A 25,137-nucleotide genomic window follows, 5' to 3' on the forward strand; every position below is an offset into this window, starting at 1 on the left:
ATATAGTACGGTATTTGATTCCATGTGATGCACTTTAAGCAAAACACTTTAATTTGTATGGGAACGGCCTATGGAGGTCTTTGAACCCCCCAAACATATTTACTTCTTTAAGAGCACTTGAGAGCTTATCTCTCAATCAGTCGATCAATCAAAAATAATCTGCTTCTGAATCATTCGATGGCCGTTGATTTCTTGTTATTGATTAAATTAAACGTCCTGCATCACTAGAGATATGAAAGTCAAATGAGATTGCTTCCTTTTTCCTGTCGCTGTTGTTTTCTTATTTGCTTGTATATGACACTTGTAATAAGTCTTGAACTGTGTCATTATCCTGTCATCTATCCATCTATTATGATCACACAGTCCAGTTCAGGGTCCTGCCTCGAGGTTCGGTACAGCCCATCATAGAGCCACAGTTTGATTAATCACTTTAATATCTGTTGATGAATTAATGTATTTTAAAAAAAGAAAGAAAAAAAAGACAGGTCAAACCATTTATTTATTTTTAATTATCATATCAACATAAAGACTAACGTGTATTTTCAACTTTGGGGTTTTATTGGACAGCATTTGGGTTAAAGCTGCACTATGTATCTTCTTTAAAAAATATGCTTTTTTTATATTTATAAAAACTTTCACTATGTTGCGACAGTGTAATACGAGTGTAATAATGGGAACTCCTCGTGACTCTGATTGGTTGTTTCTGACCAAATGGTGTATTTCTACAGTCAGCATTGAAACACTGGGAAAAGGCACATGAGCCTGATCTTTTTCGAGTTTGGTGACTTCTTTGACCTTCTTGTCATAAACTTTCCATGTGATTTGTCCAATCCACCACGTTTCAGAAATTGCACTGAGAGAATACAGCACAAAAAAGGGAAAATAATTGAAAAAAATGGTTATTTCCATTGTAAATAGCAAATAGTGGCTGATTTATTTAATTGTTTGTATTTATTTATTACTAATGTTAATACAAGCAAATTTCTGAAAGCCGCTGCTGAAGAAATCCCAACGAGGAATGGCAAAGAAAAGTCCACATTTCTGTGTTAAAAGGTTTATGATGTCATATTGTATTTTTAAATGTTCGGTTTCAGTTAGCTTCAAATGAAAATCATCAAAATTAACTGATATAAAAGCTTAAAAACATCTGTGTGACCAAGCTGCTTAATATGTTTCACGTAGGGAATTGAGTTACTGAAATAAATAAACTGTTCAATAATATTCTGATTTAATAAAAGTGACTATATATTAAACGCTATTTTGGCAAAAACATTCTTATCTTGAGGTGAAGAGATTGAACTTTTTATTGCAAGATAATGTCACGAATATGTCTTATCTTTCTTGACTCTCATTACTACTATTATTACAAATCTTTGATGAAAATCTGAGGAATTGGTTAGAATAACACATTAATTTCACTTAGTTTAAATATGCAGCAAAGACTATGATAAAATACTTTATAGATGGCTAAATTTGTATTTTTATGGTAACCTTGTCAGGGAACTTTCCTTGAATCATGTCCTCTGGGATTTGTTTTAGCTGTCTGCTTATGCCACAGTGACCCTGAAAGTAATATTTTTAAGAAGCTTTTACTTTCTCTAAGGACAGAAAATGCAAAATAGAACAGTTGCAGCAGAAACTGTTCATCAGGACACACTCATGTGGAGGATGTTTTAACAAATCTGGTTCTGCTCTGTTCACAAGTAAATGCGTCATCCAAAATACGTGTTAAGTACCGTAGTGTAAAAACAGATAATGGGAATGATTTTCCGTTTTTGGAGAGAAAGAAAATCACTCTAATTAGGGGCAAACCTATGCAATATCTGAACAGTGCTTTGAATTTAAATTAAACGTTCACAGGGGGTATTTATTCACAAAAAGGACACAGACTTCCTGATGTAGCCATCTTGTACGCAAAAAAAGCATACACATAATTAAAACATTTATTGCAGTAGCTGTATACCTGTAGAGTAACAAGGATTAACTGTTTCAGTATTGGTGATGTCAAACACCCTCACAACTAATAAACATACTGCGATAAGCAAATCACTCCATCCCACTTAACATCTTTATATTGTGACATTAATGTGAAAGTGCTTTACAAACGGAACTACTCTTTATGCACCACTCAACTCTACCCCCCCACCCAATGTCGGAAAGAAAAAGAAAAAGCAAAGACAAAAATGACAAATTTAAGTAAATAAGGTATATCATTTAGCATGCTTTTCCTTTGTGTATTTGCCGTCCATGCTGTGAAAACCAACTCTTTCAGATGGTGAAATGACAAGTTATCTTGGCTGACACACAGTCTGTCCATGCCTTTTTTTAAATTTTTTATTCTGACTTTGTTTTGCACTTTATGTCTTTAAAACTGGCAAACACTCAATGCATAAGGCATTTGATTATCAGACCGGATATTTTCGGTAGCCAACATGTTCTTGTCATTTGAATAAGCACAATTCAGTGTTTCATGAAGGCACGGTGATTTAAGTGTTATCTTTACCTGTGTTTTCTTATGTATGGAAAATAATAGTCTGTGGAAATAGTACATATATATACAGTATATATATATATATGTATATTTACATACATAGGTCAATAAGTTGCACGTACTACTGAGAAATTGCCCTCAGTTAAATCACAAATTGAAGAAAATCTATACAGTAAGATCAACCTTAGATAAAACATTTAGCCATTTACAAATATATTGCTATTTAATTGTACTAAACACTTTTAAAATCAGAGCGCTTTTAGAGCTTTTCAGTTTCATAATGCACATGTTGAGCACTGACATCCTTCATAAAGCTTTTTGTTGTTTTGTTTTTCTAACAAGAAAAAAAAAAATCTGATTTGCCTTTGAGATTTTGCAGCACTTGAATAAAATTTATATGGGATAGGTTACAGTAAATTATGTGGCAAGATTCAAGATTTTCTTTCAGTAAAAATCCAGAAAAAAACAAACACAAAACACAAATGTTTTCTTGTTGGATATGTCACTTTCTGCTGGAGATCTCTGCCCGGCTGAATTTCCCCAATTCTGATGAGAAGCCATTATAATGACGAAAGCCAAGAACTGTCCTACCCACTGTGAATATTACAGATACATGATTGTGGTTAATAAGTATTATTTACAAACACAGAGACAGTGACAGAATAAACAAGTGTCCACAAACAAGTGTTATAGGACCAACATTTTTTGAAATATAATCAAAAATTTCTTTGATTGTGTTGATTAATATAGTCCCAAACAGCTCAATAACAATCACACCACGAAGATTTGTATATATTTGTCTGACAGTCATTTTTTTTCCCCCCTCTTTTTCAGTTTTTTGCAGGTCCTTCTTCCACATCTCCCCAAAAGAAGTGGAAAGAAAAGGTTTTTCATTGAGAACTGTATTATTAAAAAAAAACAAAAAAAACTTTGTGTGGAGCTGCAGAAACATTTTACCGTGAGAACTAAGCATCAGCACTATTTTGAGGCCTACACAGTACATGTGGCTTTTAGACTGCAGAAGCATTAACTCAAGTTGAAGAAAGGAGACACGAAATAAACCAATGAAACACAGAGTGAGCCCAGGTGAGATGCCTCACCAGTTTACTCTGTCCAGATTTCCTGCAGAATTCTTGCTGCAAAGAAGAGTCAGTTTTATAGCTGCTGGTCCTTTGGACTGTCTGGGCAGGATGCTGACTGGCAAGACTTCAGACTCACCAAAGGAATATCAGCCATGCTGCTGCTGGTGAAGTGTCCCTCCCCACTCCCAAACTGCTTCCTGTCGCCAAAATGCTCTGACCGTCCACTTTCGTTTTTCCAGGTTCTGGACAGAGTGTGTCCATTAAGGAGTTTGTCCTTCTGACCCCACTCCCGCTGAGAACTGAAGCTAGACACGGGCGACTTAGGATGCTGGTACGATCCTAACGTGGGAGGCATCCAACAGTTGTCTGAATGTCCGAGGACAAGGCACTCCTGTGTGCACATCTCTGTAGCTTCCACAAGCCCTCGTGGTCCCAGGGGTCCATCTGAAAAACAAAAGGCCAAAATCCAGCTTGAATAACACTGCTAAGTGCATTAGGATATTTTATTGTACCTAATATATCATCTTATACAACAGTATTTTTATTAAATAAGTTAAAAAGATGGACAAAGTATGGAAGCTGGAAGAAAACACAGGTCACGCTCCATCTTAAAATGATAAGAACATACAGTCAAACATGGTGATTGCATGAAAGTTGCTTTGGATGAATTTCTACAATTGATAGAACCACAAATTCAGAGCCCAAGCACAACAACTTGTTTACAGCTGGATGTTTCAAAAATAGCAATAAATAAAATAAAGCTTGGACTCCGGTCTAGTCAACATCTGGGCTTAAATCAAGCAGACACTGTGGTGCAACTGTAAATAGGGAGTTCATCCTGGAAAACCTTCCAGTGGGACTGAATTAAAACAAACTTGCAAAGAAAAATGTTAAACTCATTACCAGTTATTGTTAAAGAGTGCAGCTGCTCAGCTGTTTTCAGGTAGCTTTTCAGCTGCCATTAATAAAATATTCTCCACTGAAGTGTCCTGCTTAAATGCTAGAGCTTGGCTTGACAAAAGCAAGAGGATGTCAGTCGTTTTTGTGCTTAAATGATGAACACTCGGAATTATATGTGCATGAAGAACTGCAAGTAGTAGTGATGCACTGTTTCCAAGAGGAGACAGGATAAAGATTGTTCGGCAGAGATCTCAGGGGTTGTTGAAAAATGGGGATTGTAAAAAAAAAAAAAAAAAGCGGCTGTGATCATGTTCAGGGTGTGCAGTGAAAAGCACAGAAACTACTTACTGACCTGCCATTTATGTGACATTTAGCTTTTTTGTATTGGTAGATAAATGGCTACACTGAAAGCATCATAGCATCATGATGTCACTGATGGCATTTCCTCAAACTCACACTTCTTGTAAAAGAATGGAACATGAATAGTTCATGCATCAGAGTATATGTATCTGCATGCAGCATCAGTATTTGGTGCATGAATTGTCAAAACTATGATGTCTGAATTTCACTTTGCTCCTTCAAAGCGACTCAGGGATTATTATGGACACATTGTGCTTTCCTGTTTCCCTGGTGTGATAAACATGACCATTTGCATGTAGACAATCAGTGCCCCAGTGGGCAGCGGAGAATAATTTGAATCAGCCACTTTCTCTTGCAATCAGCACATACCTTCTCATTAAGAAAATTTACAGACAAAATTTGATTAAAAGACCACTTGAGGCAGTTAGCTGACGTGTCTCACAATATATACATGAACAGCATAACTTTTGGTACTGACAAGCATAGAAGTCTAAACACAACAGACTTCTGAATGACAATCAGATATTTTGTCACCCAAGTGTTGTATTAGGACAATAATAAGCATGCAAAATGAACCATGTTATTTAAACCAACATGTAATGTGTCAGTGTCACACTGTTTTAATAAAGCAACATATTTGAAAAGTTTTAATTTCACCTGATTATCTTTTCCCTTTCAAGAAAATCTACAGTCCCTTGAAGGTCAGATATGATCACATTTATTCAGCTGCTCCACACTCGAAAGACCAGCTTTTCCAAACAGTTGATGTTTCTTTTTGTTTTGTTTGTTTTTATTAGATTTCCATGAACACAAGGAAAATAGACATACTGATATCAAGGTTTCTTGATCAATTCAATTAATAATTAAATACCTAGATTTGGAATTTTAAAACATAAATTACAATCAAATGCCAATTTTCTGTTTGTGGAAATAATTTTTCAGCTTTTAAAGGTGTGGTATTATGTATTTTCCAGGCACAGTGTCATTTTATAGCACAATCAAGTAACTGTGTCATCTTCCATTATAAAAATGGATGCATCAAATAGAAATTCGACTTCCCAGTTTGAGACCTTGAAATTGTGCCTCTGTCTCTTTAAGAAGCTCCTGCTCTTTCTATCATTCTGGCTTCAGCACATCCAACAATGTTACTTCATTTTGCCATTTACTACTGTTCCTAGGAGAGTTGGGCTGAGATGTAGTTTATAACTCTGTCATGTCTTTACCCTCAAATGATTTAGATTGTATTCCACTGCCTAATAAGGACCAGCACACTGCAGTGAATATTCATAAAATGTAAATACTGTTCTTCTCAAATGACAAAGACTAACAGAATTTATGCATCTTTGATTTGCTGAAAAGGACAATAGATAACACATTTCCTAAAGTCCTTGTAGTGTGTTTGAGCATAAATTCATTTTTGGGAAGAGAGAGAGAAAAAAAAAAACAAGCACTGTTTAATTATTATTATTTTTTTTTAATCTCTTGTCATTAATAGAACTCCAAATACCAACACTGAATTAAAATAATGCTATTTGTTATCATGTGGAAAATAAAACAGTCTTACACTAAAGACATATCACTTCCTTTTGCCAATGTCTAGACAAAATGGTTTACGAATTGTTTAGTACTGTTTGTCTGTGCATAGCCTGTTGCTAATAGCACAGAAAGCAAGTTCTTCCCCAAACACTTGCACACACACGCACACGCTTGACACGCACAAGCAAATAGCCGGTGGCTGGTGTTTGGTGCAGAGCCCCTGAGTGCTTTAAATAACATTGAGGCACAGGTGTTGAGGAATGCAAGGGATTCAATTGTGTGTCAGATGGTGCTGACTTTTGCTTACAGCGTTGTGCAAATTATGCAGAGGTCCACAAAGACAGATACCTTAAAGACAGAGAAACCATTAGACTGTCTCGTGATGCAGTGCTATTAGGATATGCTGGAGGCTGTCTAGTCTTAATTCTGCAGGAGTTGTGGAATAAATGTGAGCCATGAGGAATAGCTGCCTAATGATGGACACTTTGACCAAGCAGCACTAACAAACCTTTCTTTTTGTCCTCCTACTCAGCATCAACAGATCACAGAGGTTACTGAGGAGGAGGAAAGGAAGCTCAATGCTGACCAGAGGATGTTTGCAACTGTAAGGGAGTGTACTTGCTTTACTCTTCTGGCTATTACTAATGAGATAACGTTTGGCTAATTAATTGGATGCACACTATCAACACTGATGTGCCAGCCCCACACCAACAACAGCCTTCAGAAAGTCAAGAGGGAATGGGAAGAGGGGGTGTGTGAGAGTGATTGAGTGTGGGGGGATCTAGTGTCCATAGGGCTTGTTTATTTATCCATGCTGTTAAGCATGCCCAGATGTTGTTATTTGGGGATAAATACGGCTTTGTTTTAGTCCAGCACTGAGGCTTAAAAGTACCGTTCCAATCTCTCCAGCTGGTGCTCAAAAACCCTCCAGATACGTCTGGCAGATTAACGTTTCATGCCTTAAATCTGCAGTAGGTATTCCTAGTGACCCTTTGATTCTTCTCAATACAACCTAAACACATATGAGGCCAATCCATTATTATGCACACCATGGCATATAATGATACATCCTATTATAGCCATGCCCTGCAAATAGATCTGGTTCACACCAGCAGCACAGATATCACAAACAGCTTGGAGAAAATGTGTGAGCAGTGTCCAACAAGGCATAGAATTACAACTCTATACAGCTTTGCAACAACAAAAAAAGGAAAAGAAAGAAAGAAAAAAGCAGCCTGTGATCTACAGTAAAGGCGATCTGGTGTTAGATAGATATAATAGTGAGCGGAGCAGAACAGAGCAACATGCTGGATGCATTCTCCTGAGAATAGCAGTCTGGCTGATGGATCCTTTCTAGTGCTCCCTTTGAGGCCAGGCAGCAGCTTCTCATGAGAGGACATGAAGGGCAGGAGGGAGTCAAAATAGAAAATGAAGACAAAGCTTGAGTTTCAGAGTGAAGGGTGGTTTAGAAAAATATAAGGATCAGGCAAATTTTAAAAGAGCAACAACAGAGGAGGAATAGGTAAGAAAAAAAAAATATGAAGCATGTTGAGAAAGAAGTCATTTACATAATTCCCATGATCACTTGTAAATATTACTGGATTAGACCTCACTAAGTACTATTCTTGGGTCAATTTGTAATTTAAACATTCAAACAAATGTACTCTCTTGGAAACACACATTTTCAGCATTAAAAGTGAAACACTATCTATGAGAAATACCTAGTATTATTACTTACATGTTTATTGGTAATGTTTCTCAAAAACTATCACTTGCACTCTTTATTATAACAACATGATAAGTAAATGAGATAAATAGCGGTGCATGTCTTCAAAGCACATGATAAATTACACAGTAGCACTTTTTTTTTTTCTGTAAACCCTATTTAAATATTTTAGCATTAATATTGTATATTTGACATGAGAGACATTTTAAATTATTGTGCAAAGCCACAACCTATTGGCTGAATAGCTGAGTGCAGTTTGAATGCAGTGTGACAGTTCATCTAATTTACTAACAATCAAGATGATCTTTGATTAAAAATATGAGATTATGCATCCATAACATGTCTATACTTGTTATTCTTTCAAGGTCACAGGAGAGGTTGGTGCCTATCTCCAGCAGTCGTCGGGGAGAGAGGCAGGGTACACCATGAACAGGGCACTGGTTCATCACATTGACACACAGAGGAAAAATAAAAATGCACATCCTTACACACGCAAGCACGGACATGCACACATACCTAAGAGGAATTACAGACATACTTTTCGATTCTGGGATTCCAGTTCCTGAAAAAAACCCACGCATCCAAGGGGCGAATATGCAAACTTTTTGCAGAAAAAGCCTAGGCCAGGATTCAAATCCAGGAACTCATAACTTCTTGCTGCAGGGCAACAGTGCTAACATCTGTGCTATTCAGCCCTCCAACAATACAGCAAATCCTCTTCTCGTATGACAACTAATAAGTGTGGTTTTGTCATCCTTTTTGTGCTACCAGTCCAAAACAAATATGCCATGTGTTTCTACATTTAGCATGTAGGGATACTACAATCTTCATCAGTGCAGACAGAGCATCCACATATTTTAGCACAAGATAAAGTAATACTAATTGGGTCACTTCTAATAGATTTGCCTGGCACTTATTACATTTGATGTATGATTATGCAGGGTGTCAGAGTTGCAGTGTTTATGCTCTATTTTTTAATGCTGTAAAAAATGCATGACAGGTGGTGATACAATTGTGTGTGCCAAAGTGTCAAATTCAGAGAAAGTCCTTGTTGGAGCACTATTTATTTAAGGCAGCATAACTTCCAATGCCAGTGACATATGAAACTTCTCCATTCAAGGTCCTACACCTGTTATCACCAAACGGGCTAGTAAGCCGGGGTAGTAAAAGCAAAACAGGTAGGGTGCATGTCACCTCTGCTGTATGTTATTTCTCTCCCTGTCGCCAAATTTATGGTCTGCACAACAACACCACAAGGTTAGTAAAATGAACTTTACCTTTCATGCCCTCTCACAGTAATGGTACATTGGTGATGAAAGCATTCTTCAGTCCGACACTGCAATAAAACTCCTACCTTAATGGTATAAACAATTACGATTTCTTATTAAAGTACGTACAGCAGGTCAACCTGCTTCTCTATATTAGTTTGCAATAACTCACTTGGAACCAACAGATGTAAATATATATTTATAGAGACGTTTTGCTTTTGTTTAGGTTCAGCAAAGGGGCATCTGAATGCCCAAAAATAATTTTTAATATTCAAATACAGTTCTGCAGCAACATTGTCAAAGTATGGTGCTATTAACAAGGGTCACTGAATGCACCAGTGCACAGTGACATGTTACACTTGCAGGAGAAAAAGTGATTAGGTGGTTTGCACAAATTGGTAGAATTTGATAGCTGGAGAACACAAGAGATGAGATATAATTTATTCCAGGTGTTTTAACATAATTTGCCCACTTATTTTCTACATGTCAAGGCAATCACCAACAGTTGGTGAGTGAGAGGTGGGCACATCATAGGTATGATAACTGAGTAAAGTAAAAAAAAAAAAAAAAAAAACATTGTGAAGTTCCACTTTTCTAATAATAAAGAAAACAAGCACTATGATGAGCTGCCTACATGAAATTCTGCTCCTTTGGTGCACGTGAAGCACTTCTTATCAGTTTTAGAAAAAATTAAATACTCAAATGAACAGGGTAGCTTTGATTTAAAAAAAACTGTGAAATATTTCCTTCTCACCAGGAGATACAAGCAGAGAGGTTTGGGACAACTAGGAAAAAAATAAGTTCTCGGAAACATCTTCCACTGTGTCTACGGTGACATTCAAACATCTTTCCTTTTTGCCTCAGCACAGACTTTTGCCAACAACCGTTGTCTGTGCAATGCTTTCCAAACAACCACAGCCTACACCAAATAAGATGGAGGAGTGGAAAAATGTTTGTACTCCACTGCGGCAGAAGCTAAACAAGTCACCATGGACTAGTCGCTACACTTCAAACCATTTTTAGTGTTTTTGCTGTATTGTTATCCTGCAGGATGTCTCCTTGTGACAAGAGCTGGCAGATATCACAACGTTCACCCCAGCCAAGTTGCAATGTACATTTTTGGATCTAACTATGGTTTTGGGAACAATAAATAATCCACATACATTTATTGTACTGTTGCTTTCCTCCAGGTGAAAGCTCGGTTGAACAACACATGTGAAAATGACACTATAGAATGCAAAACAACAGACTCGAAAAGGCACATCATAATACATCACTGTTTTCACTAACTCCTACATCCAGTCTGATACCGCAGACCCCCCCACAACTATTTTTTTTATTTTATTGCTAGATTAAAATTAAATTGAACTCTTTTTAATGAATGGCATTGTTACTGTTTACCTTCTTTTCCACAATGATGAGTCATCTGTTAAATGCAATGCATTTTAAACACCACATACCATGTATCACAGGCAAATAAATATATTAATGCTTTTTAAAATAATGTTTAAACAATTTAAGATGACAGCTGACAACGTTTTGCAACTGTTTCTTCCCATAGACCATGTGGGTATGCAGCAGCATACTTTACATACAGCATGTCTTTAATGGCTTAATAAACAAACACATAAATAAATAGGAAAAGCAGTTAACAATTAATTTCAGTATCAGTTTGACTACTAAACACACTTTAGCATTGCCCTTTCATTTGCTGTTATTGATGTACCTAAAGTAACATCTACAGACAGTGATTGTGTTGATTTCAAGAAACAGTAATATTGCAGCATGACTATATTTATTTCCTTGAATCTAAAAAAAAACTATTTTACCTTCTTAATGGAATAATATAAGAAAAGCATCGGTGTTCAATATTTCAGTTCAATTGCTTGCTAGTGAATCATATTACACTCAGTTCTTGTTATTTTATTTGTTATGTGGCGGTCTGTATTACACAAGTATTGATTTTCTTCTCTGGGAGAGATAAGATGTCAAGAAATTGTCACTTATGAGTTGCTATTAAATTGCCATGCATGAATTGCAATTTCATTATGTCAGGCAGAATCATGCTGCAGAATGCTGAGAGGCTTTTAAAAATAACCTCAGTAATGAATTAAATGCAATTAAATTATTTTCGTAAAGTAGACCTTTTTTTTTAATGTTTTGATATGAAGTTTAAAATACATCAGTTTAGATTGACTTTACAACTACTTTTAGATATTGGATGTGCTAATTAATAAGCAAAAACATAGTGATGCCAATAGAGTTGTCATTCTTTGGACTGAAACTAAATATATATAATTGCCTTTGTGTGATTGTATTTATTTAAAATAGTAAAACACTTTGAAAAAAAATAGTTTTAAGCAAAGGCCTTAAAATGATGCACTTATTTCTGCAAATTTCTGCAAATCTTAACAGTTTCTACAGGTAGATGCATAAATAAATACAAAGTTTTCAAGAAATGTTTCGTTACAATGTGCTACCTTGTTGTTTGCCACGCTTCATGCAGTATTTATGCTCTTAAATATAATTAGGTCTACGTAGACCAATTCTGGACAGACATGTATGCGAGCTGAAAATTGAGTGCAGCCAACAAATGCAAGGTGGACCACTGAGACTTGCAAGGACACGGTTTCAACAATGGGTTTCTTCAGTCTTCACATTAAATTGCTCATCTGGGCTTACAAGTTCTTGATTAATAATGACGAATGATGCTGTCACTGACTATATAACAATGCATTAACATGCTATTACTGCTAATGAGTATGGCATCATGAACTGAGCAAATTAGACCAAAATCTGCAAGTGTAATTTCTTAAAATATCGCAATAAAAAAAACAAAAACAAAAAAAACCTCATGTTTTAATGCAGAAATGTGGGATTGATGAAACGCAAAGGTTGTTACTTTTGAAACATACTTTTAATCTGATAAAGAAGCCTTATCAGAATACATGTTCTACTTTATTGATTGTGAACTTATACACAGAGAGACGAAGGAAGTACTGGAGATACAATAAAGGCTTATTCGCAGAAGAACATGGAAAGAGCAATAAAAAAGAAATAAAAAAAGTGAGCGGAGAAAGCAGGAGACAATGGATGATATAGAGGCAGAGATACATTGTACTGTGAGGTGGTGTCAGAAAGATGTAACTTTCTGTGTTGATGATTACCTTGAGCCCCAAGGAATCAGATCAGATAATAAAACAGACCCTTGTTATTCCCCTGCGAACTCTGTAATTGCAGTGCTGAAGTGTATCTCCTCTCTGTTAATAATTGTAATTTCAGACCGGGCTCTGCCTACGTACATTTATTCATAATTACCTTAGGGAAAGGACAGTGTCATGCTGCCTAATGAAAGTGTGCCAAAATAAATTGATGAAAGGAAGCCTTAAAAAACAGTAAGACATTTTTCAATTTGGTAAAAGCACATCAATGGAATATATTTTGGTATTTAGATTTCTTTAAATCATTTTACTAAATGTACACAAATTATTATACGTGCATATTAAGGAACAGGAGTGCAAGGCTGTCGCACTTGTTTCATTAACAGTTTACTGCGACTTGTTTTTGGTCTCTCACAGCTTAGCATGTGTTGTGCAGTTCACAGTGGTATCTTCCGTTAAATGGAAATGTGTCAAAATTTACGCATTGCTCAGGAATCAAATTGGCAATGACATAAACGTTATCACCTCCTCTTTAATCGTGAGAAGAATTTGCCTCTATTACATTGGTGTTAACATGTTAACAAGTTGTAGATATATATTTAAAGGTACTGGATCACTTACAAAAGGATCAGAGTTCGTCATGAAATAGAACAACATGAAAACTATTCTCTGTCAAATACAGAGGACAGATATGGGAAAGATGAAATATAACCTAACCATACTGTGTGTTTACATTTAACGTGAGGGAATGTATACTGCCTCTACATCACACCTATAAATATTTTTCAGAAATTTAATATGCATTCAGTGCAAATCTTGGTTTTGAATAAGAGGTGAAATGGAAAAACTGAAAAAAAAACTGGTTAATAGAAACAGAAAATTTGCGTGTCTCTCATATGCATAATTCTGCTTTGTGAGCTGGTTGGTATACTGGGAGGAAGTTGAGGTCAGGGTCTGGCAGAGACCCCTGTTGGGTGCAGGTGGCAAATAACTTCTGTCAGCCAAGTAATTAAGTGTCCATCAAATCTTTGCAGGAGGGCTGTGCAACCCAGAAGCATCTTCCAGTCTCCATCTGTGAGACGAACTGGAGCTTCTTTATGCCCCAGCATATGACCACATAACATGTGAAGAAAATATTTTTAGATGATGCAATCAAAATATAACATTTCTTACAAAAATGTTTTAAAGACTTTTTGGCGGAGAGAGCCAGGGAGAATTTAAATACAGTAGTAAATTTCCAGGCTGTTTAATGCCTGCCATGGAAAGTGTGTAATGCAGCAATAAAGTCAAATATTCATGTGTACCAGGTATGTAAACATCTTTTTTCTTTTTTTTTTTTTTTTTATAAAAACAAGCACAATGTAAAAGCAATTTGGATTGCTCTGTTGCTGAAATGTGCTATCCAAATAAGCTTGATTGATTTACTGAAGAAAAAAAATACTGTGTTTAAAACCTGCCTTTCAAATCACGTCAAAACTGAAAAAATAACTTAATTAAAACTGGGGCATGACTGTGCTAGCAAAGGACGTTAAGTCAATCAATAAATGAAAACAAAAACTGGTCTCAATCCAGTGGGGTGTAAAATATATAAAAGCCTGTGAAAAAATGCACTAATTTCCATCTGTGAGAAGGTAAAAAGGGGAAAAGAGCTGCTAAACAACTAAACCAGCTTTCACAAATAAGTAATTCAAGTGTTAAGATACGTATGTAAATGAAAATGTAGTTTTTACTCATATGTTTTAAAAGTTTACATAAACCAGAAACATCTTGTACATTTTAGACATCTCATGTGAAGACTTTTTCACATTTTCTGTATTTTGTTTTTTTCCCCCCATGTGCCCTTCACTACAGAAAAACACCACAGATGTCTACTTGCATGGTGTTATAGCATTGCATTGGCAGGTCATGTGTTGTTGTTGTTTTTTTTTGTTTTGTTTTTTAATATGCGGTTATGGCATATTAATTTCATAACATGTGTGAAAGTAATTTGTTGTTTTTGAAGATGGCGGCAATTAATCTCTCAAATGACCTGGCTAGATTAAATCAGAAGAAAGAGAGGATGCTATGAAAATAAATGCCAGCATTAGGGTAGAAATTACATGATGACCTTACTGAACAATGATTTATGGATTCCCCAGTCAAGCAATTACATCAGGTGATACCTTTGAAATTTCAAACCATGGAAATTAAATTTGCTCCTTTGCAAACTCTGCACTTGTCAAGGATGTTTAAAGTATGGCCTACATTGCAATCAGTAGTCACATTTCACTTGGAAAATTTTTACAACATCAACAGGAACTGTGGAAAACAATTAGCAAAAACTAAACTAAATAAGACAAACTATTGCAGAAATATATTAAAAAAATATATGTATAGGACTGAATTCACAGGCTTCAGATTTCTTAGAATAAAGTAAAACTTCAGCTGATTTACATACTCTAACATGATACATGCATTCTTAAGTATGTGTCTTGTAAAAGGAAGTGGGAAAAAATTGCTTCACATTATGTAAAAGTCATAATAAGCAGTGGTGTTTCAAAGTACATAATTTGTTTATTGCTGTTTACCGGTAGATTTAACATTTAACTGTGCTTAAGAGTACAACTCAGTCTAAACTTGGACTTTAGTTTTAAAAGTGTAAATCAGTTCCTGTATGAAAGGTTGAGCCCATTTCTGTCAAGGCCATCTTTTCTAATCAACAGGGTCACTCAAGATAAGTAGAATTAAAAGCCTTATCTCACCACTATGAACCTATTTCAGTAATAGTGTGTCAAGAACCATTGAGCCTAGGTATATTAGCTTCCCTACCTGCATTGTCTTCCACATATTTCAGATATGCTCTGTGAAAAAATCGACAAATTCCTGAATTTTCCATAAATAAATATGGTCCACAAAAACATCAGCAAATAGGTGAATCTGTGAATACAGAACTGGGAATAAGTAGGGCTCCACTGTATTTACAACATTCATATATGCACAATATGTATATAAATCTAGCAGTAATGAGCTGTGAGTAATTTTTATCCTTCACCATTTCTTATAATTGGACTGAACTGCACAGGCCTGCTTGATAAAATAGCTGCTAGCTAACTAGCCAGCTAGTTACAGAGCAGGACACTGAACCTTTTACCTTACTATTTTTTTTAATAAAAATCTCAAAGGAATGTTATGCTTTCAAAAAAAATTTAAATAAAAAAAAAATAAAAAATCACATAATTCAATTGCAGATACATTTTCTTCACTTTCTACATGTGGATGAGCTGAAAGGTTTAATATACATCAATTCTGAAAATGCAAAAACAATCAATATGTTTGTTTTATGATTTTTGGCTGTCATCGGGGTTCTATCCTCTGCCTCTACAGTTTCAGACACTCATCTGAGTTTGCATTACAAAATATGATGCATGCACACCACTCAGGTCTGTTGGAGTAGACGTCCCAGCCTCACCATATGCCACAGAAAACTGCAATTACAGAACAAATAAATACTATAAGCTGTCCAGACACAGAGTGACCAAAATATTTTGATGAGATTAGATAGTGGTCCTTACATTTAAATTTTAAAGGAAAACATTTTTTATCATGGTTATTTATATTTAGAATTAATATAGCTACAATTTTGCCTGCAATTGTAAATAATGGCTCGTATTAAGAATGCAAACTACATGAAGATGGAAATATAGTAACATTCAGCTTGTTTGCTGAGCAACATTTTCTATTTATATGCAAAAATTAAACCAAAGGCCTTGAATCAAACATGTTTAATTGAAGCTACTGTTTCGGTCTACAGCTGGGGTTATAATTACGACTAATTAGTGCCTGTATAAAAGTTGTATAAATTGGACAATTTCATGTTTCTGTCTAAGATGCAAGAATGACATGCTACTGTGATCAGTTTAGTGTAGCTTTCATTCTACATGCCCCGTACCGGCCTGCGATGTTCTTTGAATTCAGCTTCTATAGATATCTCTCCTTGATTAACAGAGAAAACAGATTGCTTACAGTATCGCTTATAAAACTGTTCAAAACAGGTTTGCTGGCAATGCTTTGCTAACAACAAGGAAGCCTTCAGCTGCTGAAATAGCTAGTAAATTTTAAGTGGCACTCTGTCAAGACCAATCCCCCCAGTGGACCCAGTCACCGGACATTTGATGAGTTGCTTTGTCTGTTCCCTTCTCAATGTCAAAAAATCAGCAGGCACTCTGACTCCCTGATGGGGTCAGAGACCTCCACCGCTGTGAGAGGGTGACCACGTTGATTCGAGGACACACAGTCATCACCCACAGATAAAGGGGCTTACATTTCCTGAGACACAATTGAAACACCATGAGTCAGTGACAAGCATATTAAAAATAAAATAAACGAAATGTACACAAGATTGTAACACTTAGCTAGCAGACAAGTGGTGTCATTGCTGTGAACGTCTGCGGTTATTTTTATCCAACATTTGGATCCTGTGACACATTGAATAATGCAAATCTGAATTCACTGACAAAGGAGTGGAAATGAAAGAAAAGACTGTATGGGGCAGAAATGGTGCCAGCGGCCCCATCATTTCATTTCTTTTAGCCCATCTGTAAATGGCATGCATTTTAATCCTTTTAATTATGGTTCCTCACTACAATTACCTCAAATTAAATTACTTTGCAAACCTCAGAAGGATACATGGCGAGCGGAGAAGAAGTGGATCCTTCTGTCAGGGATTTAACCTCAGTTTCTGTGTGACACACTTAGCTGTCTCCCCCACCTTGTAAATCCGATGCTATATTAAACTGAAATATTGAAAATACCCAAAGCCTCATACTCTACCCATTCTGGAACCCAATCAGGCCTCAAACTCATCTAAATCCCCTCTTTCCCAGCCTGACTGCATTCACTGGGCTACAGAGATTACTGCAAGGAACCCTGCCTGGCAGGCATGCCACACTTAAATAATCTCTGGGTGAAATCCCAGTGTTAATGTGGGGTTTCTGGATCATGGCACTGCAGCGTTTTGCGGTGCTCTGTGCCACACTGGTCTGGTCGCAGATGACAGCATACACCGGCAAGCGAAAGATGAATTGGGGGAGAGGGGGAAACGATCAGAATGAAAAGAGGGAGAGTAAGAATAGTGATGAAAAGAATAGAAGAGAACGGGAACGGAGTGAAGAATCGGAAAACAACAATGTGGCAGGAGGCAGCGGAGAAGATGAAAAGACAAGGCAGGGGAAGCATCAAGGGTGAGAGAGAAAGGGCTGTGGAGGCGAGATAGTCCCCTGAGTGGGACAGAAGAAGCTTGCCAAGGTCTAAATGACATTACTCTGCATGTTATATACTTCATGGCCTTGGGTGGGTGTCTCATGTGCCAAGAGATGCATAAAATCTTGACTGCTATTCTTACCCTTCTCCAGAGCTGACCCATAAACACACTCATCTCACACTTGAAGTGTGGCATCAAACCAAGGATGCTTAATGCAGAAAATGAAGTAATTACTTGATGTTTCAATTGCAGCGCAATAATTGCTTTAGTCCACAGGATAACCAAGAAAGTGAGAAGATAACATATGCCAGTGAAGGCGACAGCATAATGACAGGATTAGTGTAGGTCTTAAAGACTTCATCTTTCACAGATACACATGGGAAGGGAGGAGGAGGGAAGCTGGGAGACAAGGAAGACAGTGAGGAATTTCTTTGAAGAGATGTTGTCCCTTAAAAGCAAACCACCGGCAAATAACTGGAATACAAAAACACGTTATTTTTATTTTTTTTATTTTAATTTTTTTTCTAGTGCTAGAACTTGTCAATTATTATAATGGTAAAAAAAAAAAATAAAAGCCAACAAATCTCTATCAAACACTCTGTTCTGCATCTGACTGATTCTCAAATACTGCTGCTATCTCAATCATTGCTCCATTGCCTGTTGTTGATTTTCTGGATTCTCTGTTGTAATAAAATTTCTAATCAGTCCGGAGAGAAGACTATCTAATCAACTGAAAAATCTCCTCAGAAGAGATTGTGTTTTAAATACGTTTACAATAACCAAATCCCAAAGTGCAAAAAAAGGACATACAGTAATTCTGTAACACACATGTAGCACTACATTAATTCAATTAAAATGAGAAAACCAATTCCAGTAAAAAAAAAAAAATGCAAAGGAGGTCGTTTCAAGAAGCTAATTCCATATAAATAGGTTTTGGGCTAAAATATGAAAGGCGCCAAAAAGGAAAAAAAAAACACAAGAAAAAAGTATTAAGGGATATAAAAACACAACCTCTTTCTGACTAATTATTAATTGTCTGGCAAAAGTTAATTCTTATTTGCTTCAATTTACTGTGGATGCCGATTCTACTGAAGATTGCTTTCCATACAGATAAAAAGATTCACATGCCGGGTGTTCTGACCAGCTTGAAGAAGGGTAATTAAGGATAGCATAACATCAACAACATAAGGTCGTGTCAAGGCCTTTGACACTTCTAATTGTATTTATCTAAAGCCTTGACTCCTCGGTCCCAGGAAAATTCATTAGACGGCGTAGCAGCATGAATTTCTAACACCAAACGTCAAGAGTTTTTGAGCACAAAGCTTTGTGTTGTTGCAAGAGGTAGACGGGCTGGCATCGGCTGGTGTGTGTGGGGAGGCAGTTGGACGAGAGGAACAATCTGTACCAGTTAATTAGCACACACAAGGGGGCATCAGGACAGCTCTCTCTAAATCCTCTCCTTCATCTCATGCCCATCCACAACAAGGGCTGCTAGATTAACCTGCCGGTATTATCACCTCAGCCGCCGGGGCTGTCGATACATAATAGAGCGGGGAAGTCAAAGCCAGAGATGGAAATTACACATTGAAAGCGGAGTTGATTGGTCTTAAATGATGGCAGGGAAGCGTCATGTCATGTGTTCTAAGGTGTTTCACTTCATTTGGTTGCTAATTTGTCTGTTCCCATTATGACTGAGTTGCCCCACTCAAAGAAACAGCTCACCTCAAAATTGTTAAATTTTGCTCGTCATTGCTATTACTCTTTTAAATGTCAACAAATGTTTTATATTTGTGTTCTTATAGTAAAATTGTCCTTAATTTATTAATTTGAAAATAAAGGGAATATTTAAATTTTTCTAGGAAAAAATAAAAAAAAATATCTTCGTAAGTTTAGCTTTTGTCAGTTTTGCAGGACATTGTTTAATGTCAGTGTGCTCAATGTCTTCAAAAAAAACAAACAAACAAAAAACTAACTAAAATTCCAAGAAATTTGTAATGGTTACCTTGACATGTTTTATGTGCTTCTTCTTGTAAGGGAGTAGCTCCAGTTGTTCAGTTACATAGTGCAAACCTGTAAGGTAATCATGAGGTGCAATTTATCTGCATTCATATAAAAGCCTTGAAATACGAACTACAGCAGGTAGCAGTAACTTGTCAAGATAAATAATGTATCTTTAATTACTGAAAGGTGTTTATTGTGAAAAAAATACCACCAATGACTAAAAGGAACTGCTCCAAGTGTTAAGGACTTCCGCTGTGGATAATCACATCTATAACGACTGGATCTGTCCACATTTTTTGCGTGAATGTAACTTCTTTATAATTTTGGCAGGATGGTAAATATATCTTCCTCAGTGATTACCGCACTACCTTCTAATTAATGGATTTTCTGCATTAGTCCTGTAGGGAAAACATTATCTCAGCTGTTTGGGTATTTCATGACTATGAAACTAAACTGAAATTGATCACATTACCACAAGCACATGGCAGGAATTGGAATTAAGATGGCTTGTCATATGTGTAATTCTTGAACCACACATGTCATTATTTGTTTGCCCCAAAATTTAACTCTATGCTGTAAACTGCCACAAGTGTGCAGTCCAAGTGATTTCTTTCCAGGATATTTGTAGCACTCCTCTCTAACTCCTTTGCTCAAAGTACTTTTCTTTAAAAGCATATATCACCATGCTGAGAAATGACTCCACTTTTTTCAATAAAAGATAAAGACCATCTTATTACCTTCCCATTAAGGACATAACATTTTGTTAAATGGACTCCTATTTAAAACACTCCTTTGAGCTCTGAGCCAGATTCGATGAATCTCTGCTGCACTTTAATCAACTGCGGCTCTGCTGGTTCCACAGTGCCTTTTCATGATTAAGACGAATAAAAATTCATAGTATATGATTATTCCAAGTCCCATTCAAAGCAGAGTAGTAGTCCCCAAAGGGTAATCTTACATATATCTACATCTACAGTATGAAATATCAACAATATTTCCATTTTTGGGGATGAAGAAATGACACAGGTAAAAGATTAATTAACATACCAGTTAAATCTCTCGTTCTTTTTCTTATGCATCGCTCTATCACACACAAACACAAGGACACACATGCATTACTGGCCTTAATACAAAAGGGCATACATGACTCAAATTATAGCATGCAAAGCGATTAGAACTGATTTCAGAGCATGTCCATACCCTTTGAATATTTAAATTGTAATATCAGTTTGACATCATCCAGATCTCTTTTGTTTGAATTACTAAACTAATTTGTACGACTCTATATGTGAAAAGAAAACACCTCCTGAATTTAGCATTAGGGGTCAAGTGAAAACGCTGACAGTAGATGATATTTAGACCTGAAATCTCTGCCAAAGGCTATCAGCCCTGATCATGAAGACTGTGAATAACAGGACTTTTGGCAGAAAAGGTTATGAAAGTTGAAGACGTTGTGCAAACAGCAAAAGTGCTTCTCAAATAGCTTCATCAGCTGTTCTCCAGCAGATAGCTCTTGTACCCAAGGGAAAGGTCACAGTGGCCCATTTTTAAGAGCCTTAGCTCCGAGTGAGTCATTTCAGGGCCCATCATAACCGATCATGTGACTCTCCAGGCAGAAACTGGCAGTTGTCAACATTAGTGAGAGCCAGTCCTTAACTCAATTTCCGTTCATGTGCTGCGCCTGCTCTTAGCCTGAATCAACAAACTGCCTTGATGGGACAGCTTTAGGTGAAATGTTTAAATGATTTAAATAGGAAAAAAGTGTCCTGAAAATGTATTCATACCACTTGAACCTTTTTCACATTTTGCCTTATTTTGACTAAACATGTGTGCGTTGAAGTGGGATTCTACCTGACAGATCAACAAGATGTGGTTCATAATTGTGAAGAGGGCAGAATATTATTGCTAAATTATTTTATTTTTATTGAAAAAAAAATACAAGTGTGGTGATCATTTTAATTCAGCCCCTTTTATTATAATACCTCTCAATGAAATCCAGGACAAGCAACTATCAAACAACAATAATATTAGTGAATTATTTAGGGAACTGAAACTCCCCTGTGCAAAAAAAAAAAAAAAGAATAAAGAATAAAATAAAGTAGGGAAACCCCTTACAGTATGAGGCTTGAAACCCTCGAGTGTTTTAGTGACCACAGGTTCAAGATTTATCTCCCTCCTTTTTGACTAGCATAATGTCAAAAAATTGTACAGTGTCATGGATGTTCCTACGACAGGATCCATATAAAACACACAAAAGGATTTTCCAGCATTGCTGTATTTCTTTTCCTGTTAAGGTTGTTGCTCCTGTTTTAGTCTTCCATTTCTAAGGCAAACATCTGTCACATCCACGCTCCAAAGGTTGGGATGCTATCCAATTCACATATGGCTCCCCTGATAGGGTAGGTTTACTCATTGTCTCTTCTGTGAGCCCATCTGCTGCGGCTGGTGTTGCTACTTTACTCTTTTCTGCAGACTTGGAAAATCTGTCTACTGCAAAATATAATCATATACATAAATATAACTGATTTGATAGCAATTTAAATTAATGATACATTACATATATTTACATACAAAGAAATAAAAAAAAACATATTTTGCTTTCATGTTTTTATGTTCAGGTCTTTTGACCCTCAAGTCAAATTAATACCAGCTGCTTTAAGGGACATGGAAATGACTCCCATATCATTGAACAAAAATTGCATTCATGCTTCACAGAGGTAAATGATAGCAGGGATGTGAAAGGGGTAGTGGCTGATGCACTTGTATTCATTATGCGTTATTCGCATTTTACATTGTCGCTACATTACTTCTAAATTAGCTTCAAAATTAAAATATGCAAATTAGCACCCGCATCATGTCTGCCACCATCAAAAACAGCAATGGTCATGAGTGCAAGCAGCTCATTCAACTTTGTGGCACGTTTGAGTGCTGCTTGTTTTAGCATAGAGCAAAGTGCAACTGGTTTGTTATAGTGGTATTCTGGATATGTTATTCAGCCTTTATGTACTTTGGAGCTTGCAACACAATAACTTGCTGATGAATTCATTCATGTTAAATCATGTCAAATCTTATATGAAAGGTGTTAATTATTTTCTATGAACCTTAATGGAGTGTTCTTTGGTGAATTTTCTTTGGGTATCATTTACAAGCAAAATCCTTCTCACGATACATGAAGATCATGAAATCCACATCATCAGAAAACAACGTGGTTTCTCCTGTATTCATGGCCACATTTCAAAAACTTTGAGAACTTAGTGTTAAGCTCAACAGTATTACAGAGCTACGTGTCGATCAGAAAATGTTTTGCCAAACCTTTTTATATTCTTTTCTCCCCATTAATGAAAAACAAAAAAATGAATTTCCAATATCCACAGCAACTGCTTAAAAAATGGCTCAATGGGTGACTTTCAGCATGACGCATTAAGAAAAGATGATCTGGTGTTGGAACAGAACTCAATTATTTTTTTCACAGCTTCATGACTTCACAACAAACTGACAAAATATTAGAAATCAAACAGGATACCAGTAATCAATCCCTGAACCAGTGTCTTAATAGGAGGATTTTTTTTTCTTCTTCACTTACTCAGATTGTTTGCATTGATAAAATCCACAAAGCAATGAAAGGCTATGCAGGTGTAAGAGTCGTGTAACACAATTTTTTTATTTTTTATTTTTTCTAATCCTTCATCTTTCTGGACTTTGACCTGTAAGGCCTACATGTGAGCCACTTAAGGGATTGATGACTCTGCTGTAGATGCTCAAGGCCTGTATTATACTTTTACTATTTTGCCACCTCTTAACATTTATCAATATCACATAAAAATAACAGATGCGGACACCTTTGTGTATTCATTCTTGTGATGAAGAAGATAATGGCCACAGTGGCCTTGGAGCCCTGAGCCTGACTCCAGCAAGTCTCCCAAAAACTTACATTCCTGTTACTATCAGTTTACACATTTATATTTCCCTTTTCCCATTGTGTTATATTACATGTATTTGGAATAGAGGCACTGCAAAGACCTGTAAGCTCTGCTTGTTTGCATAGCCCTCAGCGGTAATTAAGTACTATCCAAGCAAACCCTTGTTTCATATGGGTGTGTGGGTGTGTGGCAGCACATGAGTGACTTTGGAAGTTTTTCTGTGTAAACATTGAGTGATTTACTGTGGTTCAGTAAAGCATTAGTGTTGCTCACTAATGCGTTTGTGTAGTTGACCCATGCATCACTGAAAAATAAGAATTGTGCAATCAGTGCATATTGACACAATTTCTTAGAAATCTTTAAAAGTTTTTAAGAATAATAAAAAAAAAAGATTTTACCACAGCAAGTGCCACTAAAGTTTTTTTAAAAGGCACAAATATTTACTTGTAAATAGAGCAGGATTAAGGATTTTGTTTTCCAGATTTGCATAATAATCCAGTTTTTGATCACAGACAGTTATTATTTCTATATTCCTGTTGAGCAAAGGTACAAATATGAGTCATAGGTGTCAACCATATCTCATATAAACATATTTTTTTGCATTTAGTTTGTCAATAAGGTAACAAAACACATAGACAAACTTTTCACTTTAATATCGGCACCAGTATTTGGTTTTATGTTAAGATAAATGAATGATGTTGCAGGTAGGTGTGCTGATACAATGCCAATTTTCTTTTCCTAAAAAAGATCTTTGAACAGTGATCTCAATATTAATAACAGTGAGATTGTTTACGGACAACGCTGGTATAATAATTAACCATTTAATTTGAAATAAATGACATTTTCATGATGTCACTCTTAGAAAAATGGCACTTTTTATAAGAGTGAACTTGCTCTAGAGCTTGTTTCTGTGGTTTGAAGAGAAGAGTTGAACTAGTTAGAAATTTACTAAAAACACAGAGGGAAGGATGTGATGTCTGAATTTTTTTACAACTTTCTAAATATTCTACACTGATAAATCCTTTTGCATTTGTCCACATTGGTGAAAAAAAAAACAAACAAAAAAAAAAAAACTGGAAAAAAAGGTTTCAAAAACCTCAGCTACACACTCTGCTGGATTTACATTCTCTGGCCAGTGATTTTTTTTAGTGAAATAAAATTTTTTTTTCCCTTTCCGGATTTATGTTGTTAAATATCCCATGTCAAACTTAAAACTTTTCAACTGATCCAACAACTCTTTAAATCAGAAAAGGATAACTTGACTAAAAATAAGATGCAGTTTTTATAAAATAATGAAATTTTTAATTGGAAAAGTAATTGCTCTTCATCCTAATAACTGACTGTGCGACCCTTGGAGGCAACAAATGCCAGGAAGTCCATGAAATGACTGACAATCAGAGTTTTACATTGCAGTGAAGCTATCTGGCCCACACTGGACATTTCTTTTAATGCT

The 25,137-nt window shown here is 36.1% G+C and overlaps 1 protein-coding gene across 3 annotated transcripts in view; it reads right to left on the reverse strand.

Annotated features, from left to right (window-relative positions):
• Window positions 1-1,526: 1,526 nt before the first annotated feature.
• LOC122846452 (protocadherin-9) overlaps window positions 1,527-25,137 on the reverse strand; it is a 185,208-nt gene continuing 161,597 nt past the window's right edge. For 2 of the 3 annotated variants that reach the window (XM_044143445.1, XM_044143438.1), the window contains one exon: window positions 1,527-4,017. In XM_044143445.1, the coding sequence (XP_043999380.1) occupies window positions 3,647-4,017 (371 nt within the window). In that variant the 3' untranslated portion in view covers window positions 1,527-3,646. The remainder of the gene's footprint in view (window positions 4,018-25,137) is intronic. The other variant, XM_044143451.1, reaches the window with a different exon arrangement.

Source organism: Gambusia affinis, linkage group LG02 (assembly GCF_019740435.1).
Source record: "Gambusia affinis linkage group LG02, SWU_Gaff_1.0, whole genome shotgun sequence".
Taxonomy (NCBI): Eukaryota; Metazoa; Chordata; class Actinopteri; order Cyprinodontiformes; family Poeciliidae; genus Gambusia; species Gambusia affinis.